The sequence below is a fragment of the Chelonia mydas genome, chromosome 1 (genome assembly GCF_015237465.2).
Source record: "Chelonia mydas isolate rCheMyd1 chromosome 1, rCheMyd1.pri.v2, whole genome shotgun sequence".
NCBI classification, from domain to species: domain Eukaryota; kingdom Metazoa; phylum Chordata; order Testudines; family Cheloniidae; genus Chelonia; species Chelonia mydas.
Window position 1 is genome coordinate 256,552,016 of NC_057849.1, and position 21,168 is coordinate 256,573,183.

General features: G+C 44.7%; 1 protein-coding gene across 1 annotated transcript in view; it reads right to left on the minus strand.

Annotated features, from left to right (window-relative positions):
* Positions 1-7,240: 7,240 nt before the first annotated feature.
* The window catches only part of ENTHD1 (ENTH domain containing 1), a 71,991-nt gene continuing 58,063 nt past the window's right edge, over positions 7,241-21,168 (minus strand). The window contains exons 6-7 of the mRNA XM_043546929.1: positions 10,985-11,443; positions 7,241-7,887 (exon numbers count right to left, since the gene is read on the minus strand). Coding sequence (XP_043402864.1) covers positions 7,289-7,887; positions 10,985-11,443 — 1,058 coding nt within the window. The 3' untranslated portion in view covers positions 7,241-7,288. The remainder of the gene's footprint in view (positions 7,888-10,984; positions 11,444-21,168) is intronic.

Consider the following 21,168-nt stretch of genomic DNA (forward strand, 5'->3'; position numbering starts at 1 on the left):
ATTCAGCCCAAGCAGAAGTGCCTGGAGACATGACTCAGCCAGAATACCTCTGGGAGTAAAAGTCAGCAGGCACCGCAATACCTGTTTAAAGGGTGAAGCATGTGCTCTCCCACGGTGCTTGCCCCTGCTTCACTGGCCATAGTAGAAGGTTCACAGCACTGGCTGTGCCTCTCTGTGATGCCACACACCACTCTCTGAGGAAGGTCGCCCATTTAATGAAAAACCTTGGATAGTGTCAAAATATTGTGGCAAATTATGTTTGATGTTAAGCAAGTATGACTGTCTGAGTATTTACACTCTAAAGTAATATAAGAGCAGTCTATCTGAGAGACCACCTGCAGCCTTCTGTCCTGTCAACTGACTGCAGGAATTGCTCATCCCACTATAGAGTTTTGAAAGGACAGGAGGCATGGCCTTCTCTATCAAGGTCCTGTACCTCTGGAATGCTTTCCTCCTTAATTTACACCTAGGCAATGATGATTTTACATTTCACCATAGCATCTTTTATCCTAAAAGATCTCAAAATGTTTTACAAATTGAAATCAACACACAAACTACACATAGGACACGCTTAATCCATAGCTGAAATGTGACCATCTCCAGGATGAAAACAACTAACTTCAGTAACACAAAGCAACATTACACAACAGGTTAGGATAGGAAGTGAAGAGTACCTTTACCAAGTGAAACTGTATGGGGAGTTTTTAGGTAGGCAGCACGTAATGGAATTTTGGTCAGGACACTGGGTGATCTTTACTGGCCTTTATTTTTATAAGGAGTGCCAAGCATTCATGTCTTCTCTCTGTCTTTGTTTTACCTGAAAGATTGCACTTACAGTTGCATGGGGCTTCCACACACTTTGCTAAGCCATTGGTTCAATATTAACTCATAGCCCTGGTCTACACTAGGAGTTGAGGTCAAATTTAGCAGCATTAAATCGATTTAACCCTGCCCCCGTCCACACGACAAAGCCCTTTTTTTCGACTTAAAGGGCTCTTAAAATTGATTTCCTTACTCCATCCCCGACAAGGGGATTAGCGCTGAAATCGGCCTTGCCAGGTTGAATTTGGGGTACTGTGGATGCAATTAGATGGTATTGGCTATCTCCATTGTGCTCCATGCTCCATTGTGACCACTCTGGACAGCACTCTCAACTCAGATGCACTGGCCAGGTAGACAGGAGAAGGCCCGCAAACTTTTGAATTTCAATTTCCTGTTTGGCCAGCGTAGCAAGCTGCAGGTGAGTGTAGAGCTCATCAGCGGAGGTGACCATAATAGAGTCCCAGAATCGCAAAAGAGCTCCAGCATGGACCGAATGGGAGGTATGGGATCTGATCGCTGTATGGGGAGAGGAATCTGTGCTATCAGAACTCTGTTCCAGTTTTTGAAATGCCAAAACATTTGTCAAAATCTCCCAGGGCATGAAGGACAGAGGCCATAACAGGGACCCAAAGCAGTGCCACGTGAAACTTAAGTCTACCAGAAAACCAGAGAGGCAAACGGGCACTCCGGGCCAGAGCCCAAACATGCCACTTCTATGATGAGCTGCATGCCATTTTAGGGGGTTCAGCCACCACTACCCCAGCCGTGTTGTTTGACTCCTTCAATGGAGATGGAGGCAACACGGAAGCAGGTTTTGGGAACGAAGAAGAAGATGATGATGATGATGAGGTAGCTCACAGCAAGCAAGCGGAGAAACCGGTTTTCCCGACAGCCAGGAACTGTTTCTCACCCTGGACCTGGAGCCAGTCCCCCCCCGAACCCACCCAAGGCTGCCTCCCGGACCCGCCAGGCGCAGAAGGGACCTCTGGTGAGTGTACCTTTTAAAATACTATACATGGTTTAAAAGCAAGCATGTTTAATTATTAATTTGCCCTGGCATTCGCAGCTCTCCTGGATGTACTCCCAAAGCCTTTGCAAAAGGTTTCTGGGGAGGGCAGCCTTATTCCGTCCACCACAGTAGGACACTTTACCACTCCAGGCCAGTAGCACATACTCGGGAATTATTGTAGAACAAAGCATTGCAGTGTATGTTTGCTGACGTTCAAACAACATCCATTCTTTATCTCTCTGTGTTATCCTCAGGAGAGTGATATCATTCATGGTCACCTGGTTGAAATAGGATGCTTTTCTTAAGGGGACATTCAGAGGTGCCCGTTCCTGCTGGGCTGTTTGCCTGTGGCTAAACAGAAATGTTCCCTGCTGTTAGCCATGGGGATGGGGGAGGGGCTAGCCACAAGGTGCGGGGAGGCAAAATGCGACCTTGGAATGAAAGCACATGTGCTGTGTATGTAATGTTAACAGCAAGGTTTACCATGAAAGAGTGTACCCATTTTTCTATAAAATGTGTCTTTTTAAATACCACTGTCCCTTTTTTTTTCTCCACCAGCTGCATGTGTTTCAAGCATCGCAGGATCTTCTCCTTCCCAGAGGCTAGTGAAGATTAGAAGGCGAAAAAAATGCACTCGCGATGAAATGTTCTCTGAGCTCATGCTGTCCTTCCACTCTGACAGAGCACAGATGAATGCATGGAGGCAGACAATGTCAGAGTGCAGGAAAGCACAAAATGACCAGGAGGAGAGGTGGCGGGCTGAAGAGAGGGCTGAAGCTGAAAGGTGGTGGCAGCATGATGAGAGGAGGCAGGAGTCAATGCTGAGGCTGCTGGAGGATCAAACTAATATGCTCCAGCATATGGTTGAGCTGCAGGAAAGGCAGCTGGAGCACAGACCGCCGCTACAGCCCCTGGGTAACCAACCGCCCTCCTCCCCAAGTTCCACAGCCTCCTCACCCAGACGGCCAAGAATGCGGTGGGGAGGGCCTCCGGCCACCCAGCCACTCCACCCCAGAGGGTTGCCCAAGCAACAGAAGGCTGGCATTCAACAAGTTTTAAAGTTTTAAACTTTTAAAGTGCTGTGTGGCCTTGTCCTTCTCTCCTCCACCACCCCTCCTGGGCTACCTTGGCAGTTATCCCCCTATTTGTGTGATGAATTAATCAAGAATGCATGAATGTGAAGCAACAATGACTTTATTGCCTCTGCAAGCGGTGATCGAAGGGAGGAGGGGAGGGTGGTTAGCTTACAGGGAAGTAGAGTGAACCAAGGGGTGGGGGGTTTCATCAAGGAGAAACAAACAGAACTTTCACACTGTAAGCCTGGCCAGTCATGAAACTGGTTTTCAAAACTTCTCTGATGCACACCACACCCTCCTGTGCTCTTCTAACCGCCCTGGTGTCTGGCTGCGCGTAACCAGCGGCCAGACGATTTGCCTCAACCTCCCACCCCACCATAAATGTCTCCCCCTTACTCTTACAGATATTGTGGAGCGCACAGCAAGCAGTAATAACAGTGGGAATATTGGTTTCGCTGAGGTCTAACCGAGTCAGTAAACTGCACCAGCGCGCTTTTAAATGTCCAAATGCACATTCTACCTCCATTCTGCACTTGCTCAGCCTGTAGTTGAACAGCTCCTGACTACTGTCCAGGCTGCCTGTGTACGGCTTCATGAGCCATGGCATTAAGGGGTAGGCTGGGTCCCCAAGGATACATATAGGCATTTCAGCGTCCCCAACGGTTATTTTCTGATCTGGGAACAAAGTCCCTTCTTGCAGCTTTTGAAACAGACCAGAGTTCCTGAAGATGCGAGCGTCATGTACCTTTCCCGGCCATCTCACGTTGATGTTGGTGAAACATCCCTTGTGATCCCCCAGAGCTTGCAGCACTATTGAAAAGTACCCCTTGTGGTTTATGTACTCGCCGGCTTGGTGCTCCGGTGCCAAGATAGGGATATGGGTTCTGTCTATGGCCCCACCACAGTTAGGGAATCCCATTGCAGCAAAGCCATCCACTATGACCTGCACATTTCCCAGGGTCACTACCCTTGATAGCAGCAGATCTTTGATTGTGTTGGCTACTTGCATCACAGCAGCCCCCACAGTAGATTTCCAACTCCAAATTGATTCCCGACTGACCAGTAGCTGTCTGGCGTTGCAAGCTTCCACAGGGCTATTACCACTCACTTCTCAACTGTGAGGGCTGCTCTCATCTTGGTATTCGTGCGCTTCAGGGCAGGGGAAAGCAAGTCACAAAGTTCCATGAAAGTGCCCTTACGCATGCAAAAGTTTCGCAACCACTGGGAATCGTCCCAGACCTGCAACACTATGTGGTCCCACCAGTCTGTGCTTGTTTCCCGAGCCCAGAATCGGTGTTCCACCACATGAACCTGCCCCATTAGCACCAGGATGCCCACATTGCCAGGGCCTGTGCTTTGAGAGAAGTCTGTGTCCATGTCCTCATCACTCTCCTCACTGCGCTGTCTTTGCCTACTCACCCAGTTTCACTTTGCCAGGTTCTGATGCTGCATATACTGCTGGATAATGCACGTGGTGTTTAATGTGCTCCTAATTGCCAAAGTGATCTGAGCAGGCTCCATGCTTGCCATGGTATGGCGTCTGCACAGAAAAAAGGCGCAGAACGATTGTCTGCCATTGCTCTGACAGAGGAAGGGGCGGCTGACGACATGGCTTACAGGGTTGGCTTACAGGGAATTAAAATCAACAAAGCAGGTGGCTTTACATCAAGGAGAAACAAAAACAACTGTCATACAGAATGGCCCCCTCAAGGATTGAGCTCAAACCCGTGGGTTTAGCAGGCCAATACTCAACCCACTAAGCTATCCCTCTCTCTGGTATTTCAGCCAGGACTGAATCTCCATTGAAGTTTTCAAGGTGCCCCTGACAGACCTCACCAAAACGATTGTCGGCTGTTGATTTCATGGAGGGAGGGAGCAAATGAATACAAAACAAATCTGGTCGATTTCTTGTTTTGATCCACTCCATCTATCTTTTACATCTTTGGCTGGCAGCAGACAGTGCAGTAGGACAGCAAGCCATCCACATCTCCTGCCTGCCCGGCAGAAGATGGTGCAATAGGACTGCTAGCCATCCTCATCTCCTGCCTGTCTGGCAGAAGATGGTACAATAGGACTGCTAGCCATCCTCATCTCCTGCCTGCTCACCATAAGATGGTACAATAGGACTGCCTGCAGGACTAAAGAGAATGACCTGGTCGAGTCACTCCTAATTTAGTCCCTGCACCCATGTCTGCCCAGGCGCTCCTGACCGACCTTACCAAGGCAGCCAGGAGCACCTCAGACATGATGACGATGGTTTTCAGATCTACTGCACCATCTGCTGCCACAAGGCAATGGGTTGCTGCTGCTGTGTAGCAATGCAGTACCGCGTCTGCCAGCACCCAGGAGACATACGGTGACAGTGAGCTGAGCGGGCTCCATGCTTGCCGTGGTATGGTGTCTGCACAGGTAGCTCAGGAAAAAAGGCTCAAAACGATTGTCTGCCGTTGCTTTCATGGAGGGAGGGAGGGAAGGGGGGCCTGACGACATGTACCCAGAACCACCCGCGACAATGTTTTTTGCCTCCTCAGGCATTGGGATCTCAACCCAGAATTCCAGTGGGCGGCGGAGACTGCGGGAACTGTGGGATAGCTACCCACAGTGCAACGCTCTGGAAGTCGACGCTTGCCTCGGTACTGTGGAAGCACTGCGCTGAGTTAATGCACTTAATGCACTTAGAGCATTTTGTGTGGGGACACACACAATCAACTATATAAAAACGATTGCTTAAAAAACCGACTTCTATAAATTCGAGCTAATGTAGTAGTGTAGACATACCCATAGAGAAGAATGCCACATCTGACTTACCACCATCACTTTCTGCAGCATCTAAGTATTTCTTAAAGGTCTCTGATCCAAGCATTAAACTAAACGGGATTGATCTAGATGATCTGACTGAATCATATCTGTGACATCCTTTCAGTCAGGGGCTTGATTCCCTCCTCCACTGCCCCATAGGCACAGGGTTTGCAAGTTGAATTTCCCTGTGTCTGCAGTTGCACCGTTGGACACATTCAATTCCAGTGATGGGCAGGTGCTGGTACCATCCTCCTTTGGGACTCCTGATGAAGAGCAGAAGTTTTTAACTCCAGCTAGGACTCCAGAGAAGCCACATCACAAGTGGCTCCCTAGGAGATGCATTGAATCAGCACATCTAGCTCCGTACCCTTCTGAAAGAATTGGGTTTGAGGGCATCTTGAGCTCCTCCAGGCAGATTTTTCTGCCTTTTGGGCATGTGCAATCAGGGTTCTGCTGACAAGAATGGATTGGGCTTGAAGATTTGGGTTTTTTGATTAGCTGTGGCTGAGGGCTTGTTCTGACGGTTGGGCTAGCAAAATTTTTTTAAGTCAGTTGCAGAATTAATTGAGAATGCCATATAGTGGTTGCTAGCCACTCCTCAGGCACTCCCTCTCTTAATACTTAGACTGGACCTGTTGCACATGGCAGGGTCCGGGGCAACCAGCCAATCCACCTATTTAGGTTTTGGTCTGGAACCAGGGAAAAGGCTGTCAACCATTCTTGAAGAAGGGAGAGAGGCTAACTCGGACCCCTCCTTACAAAGTAAAATAGAAAGAGGGTGAGTTTGTCATCCTCCCTTAGGAAGACACAGGGTGGGGAAGGAGGCAGGGACTCATTGCCTTTGAAGGAAGAGGGACCTAGTGCTTTTAATATACAAGGCTTTAGTCCTTACCTAGTCAGCGGTAAGAGTAACAAACTGTAGAGCTTAAAGACAGCTTGAAAAAGTAGTGAGTCATGTGGCAGCTATAAGTCAGTTTTTTGCATTATTTGGGGTAATTATTAGGATTGCAGTTCATTTCTCTTTTCTGGTTCATTTAGTGATGCATTTGTCATTTCAGTTTTTTGTTTCTTTAAACAATTAACTTATGCCTTATTTTTGGTCACTAAATCTTACACCTTCCCGTAAGCTATTTCCTGTGGCTGCCTCTGGGATTCCCTAGCACTGCATCTGCAGTACTTCCAAGCATGCACATGCTGCCATTTTCCCACTAAGACTTATATTATACAGTTTGCGAGTGAGGCAGGGGTGTTCAGACATGCAGGGACACCCTATACATGAACTGCATGATACATATTATTTTATTTGCTGACAAATAACTGCTCTGGCAGATTTTCATGCACAAAAGCCTTGTCCTGTGCAATGTGAGGGTTTTGCAAAATGCAAGGTGTGCGTAGATGTTAACAAAACTCAAAGGATAAAGATGTAAATTATTTATTTATTGACCATGACAAGAACAGAACAGCCTTATGCATTTCTATTTGTAATTATTTCAACACTGTAAAAGAGGTCTGATGAAGCGCAATGTTGGGGCAAGATACCACAAAGCTACACTGAAGTTTGACATAGCCATTGTGAAAATTACTACTGACATAGAGCATCCTTAGCAGTTCGGGAAGCTGCCGAGAACTTGCTCAGATGCTGAATGTCACCAACCAGGCTTGCCATCTGTCTGCCAATGGTTTGCAGCTCCTGGGTCACTTTGCCTACATCCCCTCGCAGTCCCAGAACTGCATTTTTTATCTCCTCCAAAGTGCCCAGGGCTTTCTGTGTAGTGCCCCCATTAGGTGACCCTCCAGCAGAAGGCATACTGCGGCTAGCCACAGGAGCTACATTCTGCACAGGAAATGCCCCCCAACTCCCACCAGAAATGCGGAGAATTCTGCTCTCAAAACTGTTCACTTTTCCAGCGCAATGTCTCGAATTATCTGGGAGGAGATTCAGGATGCTGGTGTTTTCACTCTCCTCTTCCTCAGATCTTTGGCAAGAAAAAGGATGTGTAACCCTGTCCTTGAGATCATTAAAGAAAACAGAAGAGGAGAGCTTGTGAGGTGAAGACAAGCCTGAAGGTCCACAGGAAGGGATAAGGTTAGGCTGAACTATGTTCTCTGGAACAACTGAATCTGGGGATGAGATGGAAAAGGTGGAAAAAGAGGAAGTTGTTGCCATGGAGCTGGTCGAATCTAAAACGTATGTAAAAGAGAAAATAAAATGAACACTATACAATCTTTGCATAAAATTAATGTTAGTAGTAGTAAATTATTTATACTAAGATAGTGTCTGAAGGCCCGATTGGGCCCTGGGTCCCATTGTGCTGGGTATTGGGCACACACACACACCCAAGCGATAACCCCTGCCGTAAAAGGCTTACAGTCTAAAGACACAAACAGTAGAGCTGGTAGGAAAATGAGGTGGTATTGTATGTAACATTCAGTCCACATGCTGTACTTGACACAAGACCCAAACAGCTTTAACGATGGACTGATTTACAAGCCAAAAAGCACCTACTAAAACATCCAGCATGGTGCTAAATTGTAACAGACCAATGTTCAGGTTTATAGGTGGAACAGCCGCTTATTTCAAAATTCATGAGACAATTCCTGATTTTCATACATGACCTGAGAGCACAGAGCTTGTAGGACAGCTAGAGAATATAGGAATGACATTTCTAGGCCCCACAGCCTTACAAAGACATTACACTGAGCATTAAATCCTCAGATGAGCCAGAGCAGTTCCCAGCACACCTTGGGACAGTGGGGAAGGTAGCTTTATGCCAACTTTGCAGTCGTCCTCCCTTTCCTAGGACCAGTTGGAGACTTGTTTGGCCCCTGGAGTAACTAAGAGCAGCCTCTGGGCTGCTCTAAGTCACACCAGTTTGTAATGGTCCCAGAGTTCATTATACTACCTGAGGATCACTACAGTGCAGCACTCTCCCTACTTTAAGGGCTTGGAAGGAGAGAGTTATGTAATGCTAGCCTTATTCCCCCATGCTGGAGGAATCCGTAGCTGTCTTTTTAGAAAAGCTTTGTCTTTATTGCACTGCCAGAGTGCCAAAAAGGAGCTTTGTTATGGGCCATGACCTAGCACTCAGTCTTCACACTGTGACATTTTACTGATGCCCGATATCATTGCACCACTGTGCACTGATTCCACCTCCTATGTGAAAAAGCAAATATGATGCAATTATTTTGTCCTGCAGGATAAATATAAAAAAGATGGAGTGACACAAATAACTACTGGCTCTGAAAGGAGCAGTTTAACAGATTTTTTGCCTCCAGGCTACTGATAATATTTTGATTATATCTACTACTATCTAAAATATAAACACATATGTAATTTAACAGTAAGAGTACCTGTCTTGCAAATCTCCATGTACAATCTATAAGAGGGCTTGGATGTCTGACTGTCACCAAACTGATCAGACTTTATTTATTTATTTATTTTTAATTCTTTTTCTGGGATGGAGAGATTCTCCACTTGATTGCTGCTTCCATGAGTAACTGGCTTCCTCTTCTATTCTGAAAATGCTTTGTATCTCCTTGGTGGCATCAATTTAGTTTCATTTGGTAGTAGTGACACTTTATTGGAGTAAAGTTTCTTCTTTTAGAGGTTCCACCCTCTTCAAGGTGGTCACTTGCATCTTAGGATGCAATCCACCGTGTTTTCCACACTCTCCTAAACAATTATATGCACAAAATGCTAAAATGAATCTGGCCCAGTGATCTAGACTGAGTATGATATGTTGCCAGGCAGAGATGGATTCCTGAGAGGTGAGAGCAATAAACTGGCTCAACACAGTGACTATGAGGTGAAGAGGGGAATAATGCTTAATGCAACTCACTTAAAAACATTACCAAATGATTGCATTTTTGTTTACATTTTCAAGACCCAAGAATGTTTCTTTGCGTACAACAACATTCTATAAACCTAAATGGGAAAGTCTCAGAAATGCCAATTTTAAACTTAAAAAATAGTTGCTTTCAAAAGCAACTGACTCTTTATCAGCAAGTGAGAAGCATTTCTTAGTAATGACAGGTTTCAGAGTAACAGCCGTGTTAGTCTGTATTCGCAAAAAGAAAAGGAGGACTTGTGGCACCTTAGAGACTAACCAATTTATTTGAGCATAAGCTTTCGTGAGCTACACAGCTCACTTCATCGGATGCACTGATGAAGTGAGCTGTAGCTCACGAAAGCTTATGCTCAAATAAATTGGTTAGTCTCTAAGGTGCCACAAGTCCTCCTTTTCTTATTTCTTAGTAAGTGAACCTTCAGAACACTGCACTGACTCAAAGGAAGGCAGCTATACATTCTCTAGTCCTGTCTCCTCATTCAGAGGTTTCTTCTGACATCCAGTAACTCTCACAGGTGTGAACACAAGATTACTAACTCCTGACATTTTCTGTTTAGAGAACTTCTCATTTGAGAAGAAAACAAAGGGGTTTCATTTGTTTGCATGTCACACGTATAAAGCTGTATGGTACAAAAGTCACAGGCCTAGCTAGATCAGGGAACCAAGAATGGGATAAGAAACCTTTCACTTCTAAACCGCTAGTTTCAGATATACTGCAGATCATTAATTACTATCTGATAGCTTTTCAATGGCTTAGGTGAAGTGAGTTTGTGGTCTCTGTCCAGGCCCTAGTAAGGGAGCGAGTTGGTACTACCGGACCCTCTTGTTGGCAGTCTCAGCAGAGAAGCCAAGCAGTGAATGGGCCCTGGAGATTGAATTCCCTTATGGTCAGGATTGAACAGTGAAGGTGGGACTGGGGGAAAAGCTTGTTCGGACATTAACTATGCTGTATCTGTTCTGTGAGTAACCGGAGAATTTCCGTCCCCAGCACTAATAATCCAGCACCTTGCAACTGCACTAAATTGACTTAAATGATGTACAAACATCTTACAGCATTTCCAGGGGCTCTGTTAAATAAAGATACTTATTACTGCTTTCATTCTGTAAGATTTTGACTTGGCTTGTAGTATCTAATCTTGAATATGAAAATGTAAAGGAAAGATGTGACTTAACCTCCACTGAAGTAGCTCTGAACACTTAGTGTTGTCTTCGCCCTCTGTGATAGCAAGGACGCCTGCAGCACAAGAGGAGGTACCAAGGGCTTTTTTCTTAACACCTTCTAAATTCTGAAGCGCTGACTTCCTTTTCTGAGTGCTGTCACTACTGCAGGCAAGTTTTGCAAGAACTACCAAGAGGATGTGGGCTCGGAGAGGAGGTAACAAAGAAATTAGTCACGTGTCTTTTGTTAGACATGGAATGCACAAACTCACCTGGCCTTGGGGAAAGGTGGAGAGTCGTGTTAAATGTCTGCATGTTACTAGGTGTGGAGGGATTGAAGTTGAGCATGGTGGTTGTATTAAGTCCAGGGAATTGTTTAAAAGATGCTGGAGTTGGTTTCAGAATCTCACTGTTTGCCACACTATTCCCTAAAGGATCAAAGAGGTTGAAGGTAGGGGAGAGGTAGAGGGTCTCCACAGAAGCTACACTGCTAGAGGGAAGAAAGTCTGGCTTTGGGACGTATTGGCTGGTTGTGGCAGGCTTTTCTGGAACTGACGACTGATGATCAAGCAAGATTTCTGCAATTTTGGGAGTGTTTGCTGACTGTGTTCTTGAAGGAGGCATAAGAGTGATTGTTGAAGCAGGATTTGTGACTGTGCTGTATGTTCTCCTGCCGGTGCCCCATTTTTGTGAAGTAGATAGGCTTCTCTGTGGGGGGAAAGATATGACACCTGTAAGGCAAAAAGTGAGAATGTCACAGAAAAGGAGCTGCATCTTGGATGGGAAAAGTAATAATATTAATAACAGTACCTAGCTCTAAAATAACATTTTTCATCAGTGGATTCCAAAGTGCTTTACAAAGGAGGTAGATTATCCTCATTTTACAGATGGAAAAACTGAGGTACAGATAGAGAAAGTGACTTACCCAAGGTTACTCAGTGGGCCAGAGCTGGGATTAGATCCCAGATTTCCTCCGTCCCAGTCTGGTATGCTAGCCACTTGGCTAGGCTACCCAAGTTAGAATTGCAATAACAATAATGCTTAGCATTTTTCAGCCATAGATTTCAGAACATTTTACAAAGGTGTACAATACAATATCTTAATTTTTACAGGGGAGTTAATGAGACCCAGAGAGGTTAAGTGACTCTCCTGAGCTTATACAGTGAGTCAGAGGTAGAGCTGGAACAAAAAGTGCACTAATGTACAGTTCTAATTATTACATCTCATTACAAATTACCATAAATCGCTAAACCTAAGTGTCTTATGTATAATTAGAAAATTAACAATCAACCCATAAGATGTAATCTTGACAATCTGATGTAAATTAAGATGGCAGTTTGATTCAACAGTGGAATGCATGAGACAGGCAGACACTCCTGAAATCCTTATAAGGTAAGTTCTATTACTTTCAAAAATTATTGCAAAAAGTTCTACGTTTTTAGCTGAATTAATAGTTATTAACCATTTTTTAAAGTCCCTGCTTTGCTATACATTCAACACTGCATTCCAGTGTCTTAAGCCAAACTTTGGGGCTCTTGACTCCCCTAAGGCCTCCCCTAGATACCTGCAGAGGTGGTGGTGTGGAGGCTTAAAAGCAGGTTCCCTCCTCAGAGGAGTGGAGCTGACAACAGCACAGCATTGGCTCCAGAGCAGCCTTCAGAAATCTAATGGCCTAGAGAAATTATCAGAACTCATTTGGACTTCTATTTTCCGCAGGGTGGTGATGAGTGTGGGGAATTGGGGTGAAGGTTGCCTGCTCACATGCATGTGCACACACACACACACAGAGAGAGTTATCTATCTAGCTATAGAGAGAGAGAACCTGCTTTGTGGATTGGAGCTCAGTTGTTTGGTGGAAAGGGACTGGGTGGTATTTTGTTAAATGTATAACGAACAATGGTTATGTTGCAGAGGTAAAGCTAAAATAATAGAATTAGGCAAGGGCAATTGTACATGGTTCTGGGTTTTTTAATAAAGTATGTAAAAGGCTTTTTTAAAAATGGAAAAGGCAAGTATCCCTCCCTTCCCTATCGCAGTCCCTCCACTGCCAGCCTTAGTCTCCTTACCCACACATGCTCTGCTTCATCCTTTCCTTCCTCTTTCCTCTCTCCATATCACCTTCTCTCTGTCCCCTCAGTGTCACTTTTCCTCCTTTTGTCCTCCCCCTTGCTCTTATTAACTCCTCTTTTGCCATTTCCCCTTCACCCCAACTTTGAATAAACTTCAAAACATGCATGTTACTGATATGTGTCAATCATCACGTGGATCATCTACTTGGACCCCACCCTCCACTCTTCCTTTGTTTTTGTGCCCTTTAAGGCCCAATCCTGCTAACATGATGTATGTAATTTCAGGCAGACCAGAATTAATCTTGAAAATCTCAACTTCCTTATACAGTTAATATAGACTCACAAAACTGTTTGAATCTAAGAAAAGGGGGGAGGGTGAGAGGGGGATTAGCCCTTGTTTTTCATAAAGTGGTGGGAGAAGTTCTCCAATATATTGTCCCCTCCCTTTTTACTCTTACTGTCACCCTTTAGGATCTTGTCTCAACGCAATTTAAGGGCTGTTCTCTCTGAGCATTCACCAGAAGGAGCTTGGGAAAGATTGCTTCAGAGGATCTTGAGATGCTCCCAGTAGTTGGAACGTGGTTCTGCCCAGGGTGCTGGAACAATTTGTATTGTGGGGGTGCTGAGAGACATTGAACCAAACTGTAAACCCTATATATGATGGAAACCACTTCAAGCCAGGTGATGCAGTAGTACCCCTGGCACCCCTAGTTCCAGCACCTATGGTTCTGGCCTGCACATGATTCCCATGTGCTACTGCCCCTCTACGATATAAAGCTCTGTCCTACAGTACTAGTGCCTTCTCGATTGCTCTCTCTTGATATCTCCACTTTCTTTTTACTGGTACACACTGCATTATTCTTCATACACCACCATGTGGTTTTGTTAGACAGAGCTAGATTCCCAGAGGCTATTGCTGTGAGCAATTTCCATGTTAGCCCGATATGCATGCATGCATTACAGGTTTCAAAGCAGAGAGTCAGCAGGTGTGACAGGAGATTTTTAAAAAGTTGAAATGTATCTCACAGTTTAAGAATGTGTGAATGAAAGTTCCTCTGCGAGTAATTACAGTTTTCAGAGGAAATAGAGCTCAGAGATAATAGAAAGACCAGTACACTAACTGCCTGCTGTATTAAACTGTTGATACAGTGGGGAGATTGGAATCAGTTAATGTACTGATTCAATGGTAGATACATTCTGTCTTTTAACAAAGATACTGTATGTTCTTGTTAAATGTTACATTTGAGAGGTGGGTCTTTAATTGCTGGGGCAGGGGAAAGGGGGAGGTGTTTGTGTGTGTGCACGTATGTGCGTAGGTCAGGAGTGATGAGATAATATATTTCTAACAATGGAAAGATCTGAAATCTCTATACCTTAACTCTATTTTTTTGAGAAAAATATAAACAAGATAGAAGTGTAAATTAAAGTGCCTTCTCAATACTATAGCCTTTGTAGAAAACACATTTGGAAGTCATTTAATAATACATGCACTCCAGTTCTTTCACAGTGAAACAGTGTAAAGCTGAGAGTAGTGGCAAGGAGCCATCTGAGAAATATGTTGAAGATGCTCTTCCTTTTCCTTCCTCTTTTTATGATCCATACCTCTCTCCTTCAACATTGGGCTCCTATTTCATTCCATTTACCCTTCTGCTGTTTTCTTAACCTGAACACCAGCTTACGGAACCAGAACACCCCCACAAGGGAGCTAATACTAGGAAATGCTGCATTCAGCATTCATTTTTGGTTGACTCTCATTGCCTCTGCCCTCGGAACCACTTCATTCATTCCCCTGGAAGGGATAGGAAACGAAGGATAGTGAACAAGCACATATGCTACTGGCCAAATTCTGCCACTCCAAACAGCACTGTGGGCTAGATTCATGAGGGCATGTAGGCACTGCAATACTGACCATTGCACCATCTCACTTTTAGATGCCATGCTGCCTAGTGGAATTCACTACCCCAAGTTAGGGACCCAGGGTCCTTGTAAAATATATGGGGAGAGTTAGGTACCTAAAAATGGGATTCACAAAAGCCAGTAAACCAAGTAGGGAGCCACCTAAGCTCCCTAGCAGGAAATGCAAAAGGGGTATAAGCCTATACCCCATCCCTCCATGGGAGTTAGTCACCTCCCTCTGGATTTAAGCACCTATCTCTACTTGGGATTCATAGCCGTGAAACCTCTCCTGAAGTTAGACACCTAAGCCAAGAGGAGGCAGTGGTGCCCCCCTTATAGCCAATATCTCAGTGGTTAGCGCACTCACCCAGGATGTGGGAGACCTGGGTTTAAATTCCCCCTCTGACTGATGTGGAGCAGGAACATGAACCCAGGTCTCCCACTGCTGAGAAGAGTGCCCTGACCACTGGGCTATGTGGTACTTTGGGGTGGGGCTCTGAGTCTCTCCTGTTGGATCTGTTCCACTGTGTATAAATAATTCACTGGGCCAGAGAGAGAAGGAGCAAGAGCGAGAGTGCCTCTGCAGCACAATGGTTAGGGCTCTCGCCTGCAGGGCTTGAGTCATGCTGGAATGCTCCGGAATGCCACTCTGGCTTCTTCTTCAGACTTCTAGTACTCTCACTTTTGAGTGATGAGGAATGGAAATGCATTCTGGCCCATTTTTTTAATGACTATCGCTGCTCACCTGGGAGGTGGGAGTCCTGGTTTAAATCCCTGTAGGGTGACCAAATACCAAGTGTGAAAAACTGGGACGTGGGGGGGGGCGGCGAATAGGTGCCTATATAAGACAAAGCCCTAAATATCCGAAGTGTCCCTATAAAATCAGGACATCTGGTCACCCTAAATCCCTGGGTTTAGTGTTCTATCCACCAGGACACTGGGTAAAAGGGAAATGGCACCACCTCCACCATTTTGTGTGGGGCCCAATCTGATAGACATGCTCTAAGGTATCCTCTGAGCATGCCTACTGGATCAGGCCCCAAATGCAAGGTAGGCAGGGGAATTTTGTGAATCCCACCAGGCCTTAGGTTTCTTAGGGACTTTAGGGGTCTACTGGTTTAGGCAGCAGCTGAATGGTGATTTTGTGAATACCAGTGGCACTTAACATGCCAGTTAAGTGCCTCAGTCCCCCTTGTGGATCCAGTCCTGTGTCTCTCTGGAGATTGGAACAGGTTGAGTCTGAACAGCTAGCTGCAGTTTCTATGCAGGAATTCTGCCATCCTCCAATAGTCGTCTCCCAAAATATGGTGTGGGTTTGACATACGTAAACATGCCCTCTATGTACATAAACAGTGGAACAGAATTGCCGGGAAAACATTCTGGCCAAGTTCATAAAAAATAAATGCTTTAAAGTTAGGGTCCCAAATTCTTATTTACACACCTAAATACGTGATCTGGTTTTCAGGAGTGTTGATTGCCACTGAAGTGAATGTGAGCTGCCAGGGGAACTGCTCGCTTTTGAAAATTATGCCCATTTATTTCAATGCTTAAATAAGGCTGTAGGAATCTAACTTTAGACACCCAATTTTTGAAAATATTGGTTTCTATTTCTATTCACTTTGGGAATGTTTTCAGAAAGTACAAAAGAAGGTGAGGCATAAACAGCACACAAATTGGAAATTTCTATTTTAGGGTGTTATACTGCCACCCATCACAGCTGTATCTGAGCCAAAATATCTAGGTTTCAATAACAATAGTATCTAGTTCTTATACAGCACTTTACAAAGGTGGTTAGTATCATTATCCCCATTTTACAGATGGGGAAACTGAGGCACAGAGAAGGGTGTTACTTGCCCTAGGCTACACAGCAGGTCACTTGCAGAGCCAGGAATAGAACCAGGTCTCATGAGTCTGTCCAGTGCTCTATCTACTATTCAAAGCAGTAGTTGGGGGACCAGCCTCGCTGTAACTATGCAACCGACTTTGCTGTTCTAGAACTGCTCTCCCACAGATCTTTGCCCGTGATTGATCCTGACCTGCAGCACCCCTGTTATTTCAATAGTGCTGCCCTTTGACTGGTTATAAACAACCCATAACACTGTGTTCTCTTCAATATCTATAATTATGATTCTAGTCATAGTATTGTATTCAAATTTGTCTTGCTCAAGCTGAATGCTGTTTTGGTGCATGTAACTTATAGTCCTCACTGACTGTCTTATTTAAATGCTAATCACCTATGAGAGGCTTGGTTCCTAGAAATGATCAGACTAGTCTTATTCAATAGCTTGGTATCACAGTATCACAAACCTCAGATACAGAGAAAAATCATTAAAAGAGAGAAGGTTTCCAGGAACTAGTCAAAATGCACCCAAAACTGTTAAATCCCACTGCAATAGTTTTGGGGAGAGATCCAAGAGCTTACTCGCTCCTTCTCTTGGCACTATCTGCAGCCAGAAGTGCTCCAGAATGTTACTTTTATTTCCTTGCAGCCAGAAGAATTTCTTCCAAAGTTGCAGTTAATTCCTTTTTAACTGCCTTGTTCCACAAACAAGTCTATGGACTCACGCATCAGCCAACAGACATGGTACATGAACTGTATTTTTTGATCAGTTGGGCCAAAGATGAGTCATCTCCTCTGTCTCTAAAGATTTTTCAGTGTTTATAGTGCTTGCACTGTGAAAATACCCTTGAGTTTGCCAACAAGTATCACTTTGAAAGGCTGCGTAAACATAAAACATGGGTCTCAGAATTGAGGAGTACACAGTTACAAGGTCACAGGCCACGCTCTCACCCTGTTTTTTAATTTAAAAATATAGATCTGATTCTTCTCTCACTTACACCAGTTTTAAGTTAGTGGAAATATTGACTTCAGTTGTTATACCTTATGTACACCCATGCAGGTGAGAGCAGAGCCATAATTCTTTTATATTGCATTATATGTCATCTGGAGCATACGAGTTGCTGCACTTTAATCAGATCACTGGTTCCTTTCGTCCTATAGGTTGTCTCCAGCAATGGACAATATAGGAATCTTCAGAGCATGGTTAACATTCCTAGTAATTATGCAATGATGAGCATGAGGGTTGGAACTATTCCTGACACCTTCACTCCGACCTAAGCATAAGGATTGTTAATCTCATTTTAGCTTCTCTAGCTACAATGTTATTAATGATCATTTTTGTTTAAGGAGGAGTCAGGACCCCTAGGATCTGTCATATAGTGGGCTCCCCACCCCCACTCCCAAGTAGCTCACCAAACAGAAAACAAAAACACTTGTTCTTTTTTCCAGAATGTAATCTCCCCCTTTCTGGATACAAGCAGAAAAATCAACCAAGGACAAGATTCTTCTCTTTCCAAGGTGCACGTTGTAGCAGCCAAACTCCCGTCAGGCTGAGACCAACGTCTTCCCACCAACTTTGTTCTTTCTCCTTTTTATACTTGGCAGCTGAGCCTTGCCGTTTAAATGAACCCCATCTGCACCTGTCCTCCACTATCGTGCCACCAGTCTGATGACTTATCCTTTAGCATTGGTAGAAAAAAAGGGTTGCAGGCTTTAGCCCTGCCTGGGCAATCAGGATGGGGCAGTACTGAAACCTGGGCATGTAAGATAGTCACAGTATTGCCCTCCTACAGTTTTCCCTAATTGACTCTGTCAGCCCATGAAAGGTTCTGTGTCCTACTGCTCCCTAGAGTCATAGATTCTGAGGCCAGAAGGGATCACTGTGATCATCTAGTCTGACCTCCTGTATAGCACAGGCCACAGAACCACCCCTAAATAATTCCTACAGGAGATCTTTTAGAAAAACATCCAGTCTAGATTTTAAAATGGCCAGTGATGGAGAATCCACCACAACCCTTGATAAGTTGTTCCAATGGCATTTACCCTCACTGTTAAAAATGTATGCCTCATTCCCAGTCTAAATTTGTCTAGCTTCAGCTTCCAGCCACTGGATCATGTTGCTCCTTTCTCTGCTAGACTGAAGAGACCATTATCAGATATTTGTTCTCCAAGGAGCATTAGAATTGGGTTCATTGTCCCTAGTCTAAAACCCATCAGGGCTGCCCTGAGTTTTAGCTGAGAGCACTGCTTGGGAGCAACATGATGTGAACCATCCCCCAGAGAGGCTGAGCATGCCGTGTTCTCAGCCCACAAAGGGCAAGGCAACATACGGTGGGCTATTGCACTACTATTTTGCCTGTTTTCTTTTTAATGTCTTAGTTAATGTGTTCAAGGGTGGGGCTGTAGGTTAGAATTGGCATGCCCTGATAGAGCTGTGTCAGGGGAATGGAGGGTGAAACTGCTTTTAGCCTTTTGGTGTGGCCCTAGGCAGTGCCAGGGCAATTTCTAGGGGCTGATTTTCTCTGACGTCAGACCAACAATTCAGCAGTTAATTCCTCTTTACTTTGTTTTGAATTTGAAAACAGGCAAACAGACCACTCCAGGACATTACAGTCAATATTTTCCCAAACAGAACAGCCAGATCCATTTCAGTTTAGATAAAATAGAATGCATTTCTTGAGGTGCAGATGTGAAAACAGAAAATAAATGGTTTTAAACATTAACTGCCTGACAGGATAACAATAATGAGACATTCTGGAAGCTGGGCTATAAAGCTTGCAGAATAATTGTCCCGCTAACCATTTTAAAAAGGACTGGAAGTTGCTTGTTGTCTAAATAGCCAAAGCTTCTCCTTTCAGTGTCTGGCTTCTCCGACCACACGCACAAACATATACAGGGTATGTCTACACTGCAATAGAATACCCACAGCTGGTCCATGTCAGTTGACTTGGGCTGTGGGGCTGTAAAATTGCAGTGTAGACATTGAGGCTTGGGCTGGAGCCTGAGCTCTGGCACCCCACTGACATGGGCTCATGGGCCTCAGACTTCAGGGCTATAAAATTGCCATGTAGACATTTGGATCTTAATGTGGAGATGGAATATAGGATCTGCTATGCTAGCACATCCTTCAGAAAGTTGCTTCATCGCGTCTTTATTGACAGAGATCTGCAGATGGAAACTAAGATCTACAATGCAGCGGTTATCCCCACTCTCCTATATGGGTGTGAGACATGGATGACATACCAGAGCCATCTTAAGCATCTGGAGTGGTACCAACAGTGCTGCCTTAGGAAGTTTCTCTGTATCGGGTAGGAAGACCATCGCACCAATGGAAGTGTTCTCTCTGCTGCTAATATCACCAGTGTTGAGACAAAGATTATGAACCATCAACTTCACTGGGCTGGTCATTGTGTGTGGATGGCTTATACTCGTCTTCTGAAGCAAGTCCTCTTTTCTCAGCTTAGTCATGGTAAGAGGACCCGTGGGGGACAGAGGAAACACAACAAGGGTATCATGAAAGTGTATCTTAAGAAGGGAGGCATGGATCCCACGAATTGTTAAGAGCTGGCTGGCAATAGACTGCAATGGCATCGCATCATACATCAAGCCTCAGCCCATTTTGAAGAGAATCACCTTGCTCAAGAGGCTGAGAAACGGCAGAGGAGGAAGGAAAGTGTACAGCATCCCAGCCAGCAGTTGTGCTTTCTCCAAGCAACCACCTGTCACATATGTGGAAAAACCTGTAGAGCACAGATTGGACTCCTCAGCCTTCTTACATCTCATCATGACTTTTCCCCCTGACAGACATCATCCTCGTATCAAGGGACAGCCACCGCTGCCACCGAGGCATATGGGCTCTGGGACCCCATTAGGCTCCAGGCTAAATGTCTACACTATTTTATAGCCCCACAGCCCAACCCCCAGGCAGCTAAAACAGGCCATCCGTGGGTGTTTTATTGCAGTGTAGACCTACCGTATGTGTCAATCCCTCAAAGGAAGTCTCCCACCTCAAAGCCCTGTTTCATAACCAGCTTCTCATTGAAAAATGTGACTAATAATAAAGGCAATCTGATATAATACTGACATTTCTTTAGGAATTTACAGAACAAAGATACTGGGCGAATCCTCAGTTGTTGTAGCACCACTGACTTCAATGGAGCAATGCCAGTTCACACTAGTTGAAAGTCTGGCCCATTATTCCTTAACAAACATAAGACCAGTTCAAATAGAATGTTTAGGTGTCAGACATTGTTAAATCCTATTCCCTTTTCCCATGCTGGGTTTGCAGTTTGACTAGTTTCTGGAAACCTTCTCTTTTGATTTTTCTCTGTATCTGAGGGTTTTTTGGTTGTTGTTGGGTTTTTTGGTGGTTGTAATAAGGGCTGCATTGAATTTCACAGCAATGCACTGCAGGCAGCCACCTTCTAGAATGAGCAACTAGAAGAAGGAAATTAGCTTTTTCAAAGGAAGGGGGAAAGGAAGTCACTTAAGTGTCATGTGTTCAGTAACTATGATTGCAGTCATACCTCATTTATGTTATATGAAAAGAGAATGCTGCAGGTTTTTAGGATATGCTTCTATTTCTCAGCCATCCTCTCTTTGGGGTTTCAACTGTGGTTTAACTGCTGTCGCTTTAACTAGAACTAAGCCG